Genomic DNA, 10331 nt, shown 5'->3' on the forward strand with positions numbered 1-10331 from the left:
AGTCTAGAAGGCGGGGTGGGGGTGGGGGTGGAGGAAGGTATTGGGGAAAGCTTCCTGGAGGAGGTACATGGGAACTGCAGGACCTTTCCCGGCCGCGGAGAAAGGAAGAAACTCTGAACTCCCTGATCTCCTCCGGCCGGTCTCGGCATCCGCACGCTGGGTACGGTTTCCCAGGCTTCCCACGTGTCGGCTGTGCACGAGTCCCTGTCAATCAAGCTTCTCTCCCCAAGCCACCCGGGCAGGGTACGGGTTTAAAGGAGGTCGCGGTGTAGAGCGCTCCCATCGTGCCGCGCGGCGGGCGGGTTTGGATTTTAAATCCCCGCGGCCAATCAGTGGCGCGCAGGCTCTTGTAACGTTCCCGGCGCCGCGTTTGAATTCGAGGAGGAGCGAAGCGGTGCCAAGCCTCTACCCAGACCCTGCTAGGTCCGTGGAGCAACTCCGGGAACATGAGTGCGGCGGCAACTGCAGGGAAGCTGGCGCGGGCACCAGCGGACCCAGGGAAAGCCGGGGGTCCCGGAGGTGCAGCTCCCGGGGCCCCGGCTGCTGCTCCGCCGGCGAAAGAGATCCCGGAGGTCCTAGTGGACCCGCGCAGCCGGCGGCGCTACCTGCGGGGACGCTTTCTGGGGAAGGGAGGCTTTGCTAAGTGCTTCGAAATCTCGGACGCTGACACTAAGGAGGTGTTCGCGGGCAAGATCGTGCCTAAGTCTCTGCTGCTCAAGCCGCACCAGAAGGAGAAGATGTCCATGGAGATATCCATTCACCGCAGCCTCGCCCACCAGCACATCGTAGGCTTCCACGGCTTTTTCGAAGACAATGACTTCGTATTCGTGGTGTTGGAGCTCTGCCGCCGGAGGGTGAGTGTCGCTGCCTCGGAGCCAGGGCTGGGGGCTCCGGGAGCTTGGAGCTGCTGGAGAAGAGGTGCTGGGAACCTCGAGCGAGGGGTTGTAAAGGTCTTGAGCAGAGGGGAGAGGGTGCTTGGCACTTGGGAGACGCTAGGGGAGGGGGTTCCGGTTAAGTGGTGCCTGAGAACTGTTGCTGGTGGAGAAGGAGGCTCCTGGACCCTAGGTGTTGAGCGGAGCGGGGGAGGCGCGAGTAGGAGGAGAATCCTGGTACTGGACGCAGGGGCTTCCGGAGTTGCTAAGGGAGGAGTCCCGGGGAAGGGGTGCTGCGAGTCGGGAGCTTCCGGGGTAGGGTTGGGTCGGGGAGAGGGTGGTTGGAGCTGGCTTCGGAGCTTCCGGAAAGAGAGGCGGCTGGAGAGGGATCTCCTGCGGCACAAAGGCTTAGAGAGAGATACTGTGGCCTCCGAGCTTCCGGGAGGGGAGCGCGGCCGAAAGAGGTGCTCCAGGTAGGAGGGTTGGGAGGCAGCTAGTGGGAGAAGGGGTGCTATGAGCGGTAGGGGCCATTCTTAGGGAGAAAACAGCTCCTAGCTCTCCTGGAGGGTGGGGGGTCTTCTGGGCTGCTTTAATGACAAGCCCTTCCCTCTGTGCCTTGGTACCGGCTCCCCATTACTCCTCTCCTTCCCCCGCTCAGTCTCTCCTGGAGCTGCACAAACGGAGGAAAGCACTGACCGAGCCGGAAGCCCGCTACTACCTTCGGCAGATTGTCCTTGGCTGCCAGTACCTGCACCGAAACCGGGTTATTCACCGGGACCTCAAGCTGGGCAACCTTTTCCTGAATGAGGATCTGGAGGTGAAAATAGGTGAGTGCTGGGCCTGCAGGGGTGCTTGACACCCCCAGAAGCCGAAATGAGGAGGCTGGGAGAGGAAATAGGAAGGAGACGAAGGAGGGAGGAAGAATTCTGGGCTGTTGATGGCCTCTGGAATCCTCTCTTTAGCACAGAAATTTAAAACCGAGCCCAAGCCTGTATCCTGCAGATGCATTTTTTTAGTGCTCCTACACAGTACTTTTTAAAAGAATTTGAATTCGTTTCCATTGACATAAATTGGGATGCTTGTTATAAAAATTAAGATTTGGAACTCCCTTTAAACAACTGGAAGCCCCTGCAGTTCTGAGACTATATCCCCCCACGCAACTCTTTGCTGGGCTAAAAAGCTGCTGTTCACCTTAGGCTCCCTCAGATTTGCCACAGCCCCCAACTCTTCCTGCTCTTAACTCACAAACTTGCCAAATAGCAGTGCTGACCTTTACTTGCTTGATTCCTTGAGGGCATTTGAGTAGTGCCATTTCATCTGTTCCCTTTTAGAAATGTGGCCCTCCTTTCTAAGGGGAGGGCCACGGAGGGGCACTGCCCTGGGCCAGCATGGTGGGAAGAATCCAGGACAAGCTTTGCTGCCTATGAGGAGTAGGAACCGGAGGGATCAAATGACCCTGGTTCTTGACAGTCACACCTGTACCAGCTTTCTGCATTGGCAGAGGACAGGCTAGCAACTGAATACCCCCTCTTCCTCCCTCTGTCCCAGGGGATTTTGGACTGGCAACCAAAGTGGAATATGACGGGGAACGCAAGAAGACCTTGTGCGGGACTCCCAATTACATAGCTCCTGAGGTGCTGAGCAAGAAAGGGCACAGTTTCGAGGTGGACGTGTGGTCCATTGGGTGTATCATGTAAGTTGGGAGTTGTGTTCAGATCCACCTGGCCCTTTTGGACATCTTACCTGACTGACTTTATCCTTCGGACCTTTCTGCCTATGGAAAGGCTTCTCCAGAGAACAGATTGCCCAAAAACAAAGCCTGGTTTCCATATCTTTTCTTGTCACTGGTGTATCCTGTGGGATTCTTGCAGTGGCCTGGGCTGTGGGGCTGGGGGGACCTCCACAAACCTGCTCTAGGCCCTTGCTGCTCAAAGTGTGGTCCACAGAGCAGCAGCATTGCCCAGAAACTTGTTAGAAATGCAGAATCTCAGGACGCAGGCTACTGACTGGCTCAGAATCTGGATTTTACCAAAATCCCTAGGTGATTTCCATGCACAATAAAGTCTTGATCAAGGCCTCCTAAAGCAGGTGGGTGGTGGGCAGAGGGTTGGGCCTTTTTGAGTGTTCTCTTTTGTTGTTGTTATTGGTCGAGGTACTGGAGAACTAAAAGTGAGTTGTAGCAGTGGCTTCCAGATCTTTGCAGTAGAGTTTTTCAAATGAAAAGGTCATGCCTTGAGTGCAGAGCCATCCAGGTGGGGCTGTCTCTATAAGGGCAGGTAGCCTGCACACTGGGACCTGTTTTATACTGGCCTGCAGCCTCTGGGGCCCTGGATTCCTACAGGCTCCAGCTGGAAAGTCACTACTGGCTGTCACCTGCTGTCACCTGTCTTCTTCTGAGGGCTCAGCCCCACCCATGCCCTGGCTCCTGTGGACTTGATGACTACCATCAAGGACCCCAAAGTCAGAGTTTCCAGATGCCCACCCTGAGATGATTCCTCCGGCAGGTAGGTTTTGGTTGGGAGCCTTGAGCCAAATCCGCCCCCTTGTGCTTACAGGTATACATTGTTAGTGGGCAAACCACCTTTTGAGACCTCTTGCCTCAAAGAGACCTACCTCCGGATCAAGAAGAATGACTACAGTATTCCCAAGGTGACTAAAACACTTTTTTTTTAAAGTTTAAATATATTTTGTTTTGGGGGGTTTTCCCCTCAAAAGCTGTTTATTGAGCCGAGCCATATCCCGGGGACAGAGCTAGGTCACCCCTACCCCTAGGATAGCCACAGAGCTCTGACTAAAACATACAGAGCTTGACATGTGTGCACAGAAGCATTTTTTCTAAGGGGAGAGAGTTTATAGATTCTCAGAGGTTGGGTAGATAATCCAAAAGATGTGGAAAGAGAAAAAAAAAATGGGGAGGGAACGGGAGGCAGACACAGAAGTGCTGCTTAACCTCAGGGAATGGACCTTGATTTAACTGGGCTCTGCCACGTAGTAGCCAGATAACTGGGCGAGTGGCCTGAATCTTTTGAACTCTAGTTTCCATTTATAAAAGGGAGCGACTCACAGGGTACCTTGTATACAGTAAGCACTTAGAGAATCCTGAACCACCCCAAATCCAAAGTGATGTGCATTTTCACAACCACCGGCGTCAGTGCATTGAAAGGAATAGCCTGTTTGTGCAGAAACCTGACACGTGGCTGCTTTCCAGTTTGGTAGCATTGAATCCTATGAAGTCAAGGGCCCCGTCTGCATAAGGACAGACAAAAATCTCTCACAAAGAGTCATTTAACTCTCAGATGGACAGACCCTCGAGGGTTTGGAGTGGGTGCTGACTTCACCACTTTTTACATACATATTCTTAGAAAGGCATTTAACCCCTCTGTGCTCCATTTCTTTCTCTGCAAAAAAGAGATGGTAATAGAGACCTCTGCCCCTTTAGGTGTTTTTGTGAAGGGTAAGCAAGTTAATACACATGACAGCTTGGAACACTATCCTGGCACATAGTAAGTGTAAGCTAGTGCTAGGCTGTTACTATGCCTTTGACCTGTGCTGGGTTATCCACCATCGAATCCTAGTAGGACTCTAGGCTTGTTGCTATGTCCTTACTTTCCAGATGAAGACACAAAGTCCTGAGCACGTCGGGTTACTTGCCATAGCTGCTGTCAGGGGCAGTACTAGGGAGAGTACTGAGAGCTAATCAAGTCTTTAAGACCCCACAACCTATGTTCTCAAGTGCTACCCTAGTGGTGAACAAGTTAAGTTGCTCTGGAATAAATTCAAGGGAAATCCGATGACTCTTGAGGCTCAAAAAAAGAGAAGTGATCATTCTCACAGCTTAGATTGACATTTGTCAACTCAGTAAAGCCATTTTGGGAAACATGGCAGATTTATGGCCATTGAACATGGTGTATGTGAGCCAGGGGCTGCGGTGCCTATGACAGCACTGCACTCGGGTTCCCCATTATGTCCCACTCACGGCGCTCCCTCTCTGCTCTAGCATGTCAACCCTGTGGCCGCCTCCCTCATCCAGAAGATGCTTCAGACAGATCCTACTGCCCGACCCACCATTCATGAGCTGCTCAATGACGAGTTCTTTACTTCCGGCTACATCCCTGCCCGACTCCCCATCACCTGTCTCACAATTGCACCCCGGTTTTCTATTGCTCCCAGCAGTTTGGACCCCAACAGCCGGAAACCTCTTACAGTCCTCAATAAAGGTAAAACAGTAGGCCCCCAGAGAGAGCCTAGGCGTTAGCTGTGTGGGTAGGTGGCCCCCAGAGCCCAGGCGTGTGTAGGACCCGCCCCTGGGTGGGCCCTAGGGGGGAAAGACAGACTTTAACCATGGCTGGATCAGACCTGTCCCCTAGAAAAAGGCAAGTGGACTGAATGCCACACCTGACAAACTCTTAGCATTTAAAAAATTCCTAACATCACACAATGATGGCTCATTGAAAATAAATATGGAAAATTTCAAATATATATGTAGGGCACAATGCAGTGGACCCCCCCACCACATTCAACAGTCAGATTATGTAAAGGTGGAAGAATAGACAAAAGCTCCCTTTTCTCCACCAATTAATATTTTTCTAAACTTTACCTTTCTCTCTTTAGCATATATATATAAATTATATAAGTGTGTATGTGCATTTGTGTGTATATACACCCAGTTTTTTCCCTAACCACTTAAAAGTAAGTTGTATATGTCCTGCCCTTGACCACTTAATACTTCAGTGTATTTTTTCTAAAAACAAAGATTCTTTCACATAATCGTAGCACATGACACAGCAAGTTCAAGAAACTTAACACTGAGTCTTGTTTTGTCTATTGTGGAGTTACTACTTTTTGTAATTTATGAGTGTCCAGTTCAAATACAATATTAAGATTTTTATTTCTTTGATTTTATTCTTGTATTTCAACTGACAATCTTGTTTCCTTATACTAACATGCATATATTTTTCAACATCTGTAAACTAGTTCCTCTTACTATTTTTCTTTTCAAGTGATGTTTTAACTTGTTCAAGTCCATTTGTCTTTAGAATATTTCACTAAGGGTATTTAGTGCTTTTAAAAAGGTTATTTGAAATACTTTTTTTCCTCTGTGTGTATATAGCACCAATTTAACATATAAATTCATTTGTTTCTGTTGTAATATAATACTGTTTCGGTTTTTGGTTTTTTGGGTTTTTTGTTTTTTGGGTTTTTTTGTAATTAAACCATTAAGGATTCCTTTTTTCTTTATTTTTGCCATTTCTTTTTATTGGTAATATTAATCTTGAGCTGTTGGTTAAAGTGGGGTCTGATTCAGAGTTCCAATTTTTCCCTTTGTAACTAATCAAATACCTTGCTTGTGCTATTCTGAGACAATCTTTTTTTTTTTTTTTTTTTTTTTTGATAGAGATCACAAGTAGGCAGAGTGGCAGGCAAAGAGAGAGAGAGGAGGAAGCAGGCTCCCTGCTAAGCAGAGAGCCCGATGCGGGACTCGATCCCAGGACCCTGAGATCATGATCTGAGCCGAAGGCAGCGGCTTAACCCACTGAGCCACCCAGGCACCCCTATTTTGAGACAATCTTGTTTCTCCTCAAACTCTTGTATCCTTGGTGGATCTCGGTGGATCCCCTTAGATCTCACTAAGGCAGTTGCTAATGTGTTATTCTAGTGGAGATTCCTCTCTCTTCCCCACTCCTTCTAAGTTAATTTATCGGAATTCTCTAAGAAAGAGCTGTCGCTTCTCTCTCAAGTATTTATTCCGTTACTTGTATCAACATGTACTCATGGATTTATTCTTTGGCCTGTAATGTATAAAATATTGTTATTTTATTTTTAAAAATATTTATTTATTTATTCATTTATTTGGCCGACAGAGATCACAAGTAGGCAGAGAGGCAGGCAGAGAGAAGCGGGGAGGCAGACTCCCCTGCTGAGCAGAGAGCCCGATGCAGGGCTCCATCCCAGGACCCTGAGATCAACACCAGAGCCAAAGGCAGATGCTTAGCTGATAGCCATATAGTCGCCCTCCTTTGCTAGGGTTTTTAAAGCAAGTCCCAAATACATTATTATTTCACAATTCAGTTCTTACCACAGCATAGTATTTCTAAATTGAAAACTCCGATCTTAAAAATATTATAAGACAAATTCCGTATTCTACAAAGAGAACTAACGTGTTGGTGGAGAAAGAAACATTAGAGTATAAAGACAATAAAAAAATCTGGGCTTTTCTAACCGAAATATAACCAATAAAAAAACCTGAAAGTGTATCTTTTCAGACTCTTTGGGCGTTTGTATAAAACTTGGGGGTGGAAGAACAACTCTCATGTTTTCAACAAATGCCTGCTTAATCCATTTTGTTGATGAGCTGTATACGATTAACCAAGCCCTCCTGTTTTCCTGGGTTTTAATTTTTGGCTGGGCAGCTCCAAGCTGGTGATGCCTTCACACCGTCTCCCAGAATGACTGGTGGTATCCTGGAGGGCCCAGTATGGGGGCAGAGGCCAGAGCATCTGAAGCTCTTTGGTGTGTGTGACCATGAAACCTTCCTTAAGGGCTTGACTTGGCCCTAGAGGTATGAGTACCAGGCTCCTGTCACATGAGTGTGGCAGCCGCTGCTCTGTAACCCAGCACTGACTCAGTTGACCCAAAGCAATGGCAGCTAATAATAATTTTTCTCTGGAGAGAGTACCTGCTATGGCAGAGGGTCCCTTTCCCCTCCCACCTGCTGCCTTTGTGCCCAGCTAATGACTATGCATCGTCTTCTTCACAGGCACGGAGAACCCCATGCCTGAGCGGCCCCGGGAAAAAGAGGAGCCAGGAGTCCGGGAGACCAATGAAGTGGTTGACTGCCACCTGGGCGATATGCTACAGCAGCTACACAGCGTCAATGCATCCAAGCCCTCAGAGCGGGGGCTGGTGAGGCAAGGTAGGGCATGGTAGGGGCCTGGGGATGGGGTTGCCTGTGCACCTGGAGAGGGCGGGGAAGTCGCCGCCGCAGAGTGTCTGGGGCTTGTCCAGGCCCCGTCATAATACTGTTAGTTCCCCGCTTTTCTATAGATTAAAATCCAAATGGGTTAGCCTGACACTTGAGGCCCTGCCTATCTTTTTCTGATTCATGTGTTCTACCTCTGCAAGTGCCCCATCTTCCAGCACCTCCATGTGGTATCTTATACATCTGTACATGCTCCTTCAGCTGTCCGGGGGATTTCTGCTTAGTCTTCAAGAGACTCAGGGCTCTTGCTCATACTGTTCCCTTCTTCTGGAATGTACTCCTTCCACATATATGCAAGGCTCATACTTGACTCCTTCAGATGTCTGCCCCAGTGTCCCCTCCATGAGCATTTCCCTGGCCCCCAACTCTGAGCACTTCTTACTCCCTTGTATTTAAATAAGGGATTATCACATGCACTAAACACAACAGTTTTTTAAAAAAGATTTTATTTATTTGAGAGAGCACAAGCAGGGGGAGAGGGAGAAGCAGGCTCCCCACTGAGCCCTACACAGGGCTTGACCCCGTGAACCTGAGATCATGACCTGAGCCGAAGTCAGACACATAACGAACAGACACGCAGGCTCCCCGAACATAACATTTGGATGTATTTGGAATTGTATATATTCCGATAATTTCTTAATAACTCAGAACCAAATAATCCATTAGATAATCCATTAGCCACTGACTCTCGTCATGATAGAAATAACTTATTTTGTCCATATTTTTGTTGATCAGCCTCTGTCCCTATAACAAGAATGTAAGTTCCTTGAAGGCTGGGTTTTATGCCATTGCTCACTGCACCTGTGACAGTGCCTGGCACAGGGTAGGCCTTTGATGCATGGATGGACGGAATGAATGAATGAATGAAACTGGAACTTTTCTGTCCTGCTGATTGCCAGGGCTTGGTGGTGGCACAGGCCCTGCTTGGCTCTTCTCTGGGGCCCTAGGACTCTTGAAAGAGCCTGGGTGGGATGCCCAGCAGTCTTCCCTGGCATGGGCCACATAAGTGGGATGGAGGGGAAGATGTGGGTGCTGACCAACCATCTGTCTGTTTCTGTCACAGAGGAGGCTGAGGATCCTGCCTGCATCCCCATCTTCTGGGTCAGCAAGTGGGTGGACTATTCGGACAAGTACGGCCTCGGTAGGTTGCTTCCAGAATGGGTGGTGGCTCGGGTATAGCCAGGTGCCCCTTTGAGCTGTTCTAGGTTCTTGCCTTTTTTGGCTCCTTGATCCTCTGCTGTCAGCAGTCTCCTGTCTCCATCCCAGGCCTCTCACTAGTGCCCCGCCCCGCTCCCTTCTCCCCCTTCCTGAGGTCTCCCTCCACCCACCAGGGTACCAGCTATGTGACAACAGCGTGGGGGTGCTCTTCAATGACTCGACACGCCTGATCCTCTACAATGACGGTGACAGCCTGCAGTACATAGAGCGCGATGGCACTGAGTCCTACCTCACCGTGAGCTCACATCCCAACTCCCTGATGAAGAAGGTGAGCGCCAGCCGGTGGCTGGTGGCCGCGTGGTCTGGGGCGGCCGAGAGGGAGGCACGTGCAGGGCGGTTAGGCTCTAACTCTGGCCTCCCTCCCTCCTTTTCCAACCAGATCACCCTCCTGAAGTATTTCCGGAACTACATGAGTGAACACTTGCTGAAGGCGGGGGCCAACATCACGCCCCGGGAAGGCGATGAGCTCGCCCGGCTACCCTACCTGCGCACCTGGTTTCGCACCCGCAGTGCCATCATCCTGCACCTCAGCAATGGCTGTGTGCAGATCAACTTCTTCCAGGTGAAGCGGGGTGGGGAGGGTCGGGGTGAGGTACCTGTACCTGTCCACAGGCCCCCAGAGTAGGGTGGGAAGTGGGAGGTGTGGGACCTGTGCTTGGCATCAGGCAATAGGAAGAGCAGGAGTGGGGGCAGGGACCCCTCGTCAGTGGGAATGTCTCCCCTCTACTCCCTGGCCTGTACTAGCAGCTGGGGCCTTCAGGCCACTGGTAACTCTGTCTCCCCTCCTAGGACCATACCAAACTCATCCTGTGCCCACTGATGGCAGCCGTGACCTACATCGACGAGAGGCGGGACTTCCGCACATACCGCCTGAGCCTGCTGGAGGAATACGGCTGCTCCAAGGAGCTGGCCAGCCGGCTCCGCTATGCCCGCACCATGGTGGACAAGCTGCTGAGCTCCCGCTCGGCCGCCAACCGTCTCAAGGCCTCCTCGTAGGACTTCCTCCCCTCCAGACTGGCATCCCTTCTCACCCCCACAGCACCTTGGCTTGCACTGGTTAGCTCCCCTCGTGCCGTTTTCTAGAATATGCCCCCCAGCCCTGGGGGCTGGGGAGAGCTCCATCATCCTTGCTGGTGGGGGGTCGTCGTGTAAGTTATTTTTGTACATGTTCGGGTGTGGGTTCTATGGCCTCTTCCCCTTGCCCCTCAGCCCCACCATATGCATTGTACAGAATACTGCTCTTGAATCTGGGACTGTCCTTT

At 50.4% G+C, this 10331-nt stretch overlaps 1 protein-coding gene across 1 annotated transcript; it reads left to right on the top strand.

The window, feature by feature from the left end:
- The first annotated feature begins 367 nt into the window (after positions 1-367).
- On the top strand, positions 368-10248 carry PLK1 (polo like kinase 1). The gene is made up of 10 exons (XM_059415137.1): positions 368-854; positions 1531-1699; positions 2421-2565; positions 3428-3521; positions 4870-5089; positions 7630-7785; positions 8915-8992; positions 9183-9337; positions 9449-9631; positions 9859-10248. The coding sequence occupies exons 1-10, from the start codon at positions 447-449 to the stop codon at positions 10063-10065; spliced, it is 1815 nt and encodes a 604-aa protein (XP_059271120.1). The 5' UTR covers positions 368-446; the 3' UTR covers positions 10066-10248.
- The last annotated feature ends 83 nt before the right edge of the window (positions 10249-10331 follow it).

The sequence above is a fragment of the Mustela nigripes genome, chromosome 11 (genome assembly GCF_022355385.1).
Source record: "Mustela nigripes isolate SB6536 chromosome 11, MUSNIG.SB6536, whole genome shotgun sequence".
Taxonomy (NCBI): domain Eukaryota; kingdom Metazoa; phylum Chordata; class Mammalia; order Carnivora; family Mustelidae; genus Mustela; species Mustela nigripes.

Excerpts from the sequence above, each read along its gene's own strand:
- PLK1 (XM_059415137.1), top strand. The coding sequence starts at position 447 with ATGAGTGCGGCGGCAACTGCAGGGAAGCTGGCGCGGGCACCAGCGGAC. Across the intron at positions 2,566-3,427 it reads TGGTCCATTGGGTGTATCAT|GTATACATTGTTAGTGGGCA; the intron begins GTAAGTTGGGAG and ends TTGTGCTTACAG. Across the intron at positions 7,786-8,914 it reads GCGGGGGCTGGTGAGGCAAG|AGGAGGCTGAGGATCCTGCC; the intron begins GTAGGGCATGGT and ends TTTCTGTCACAG.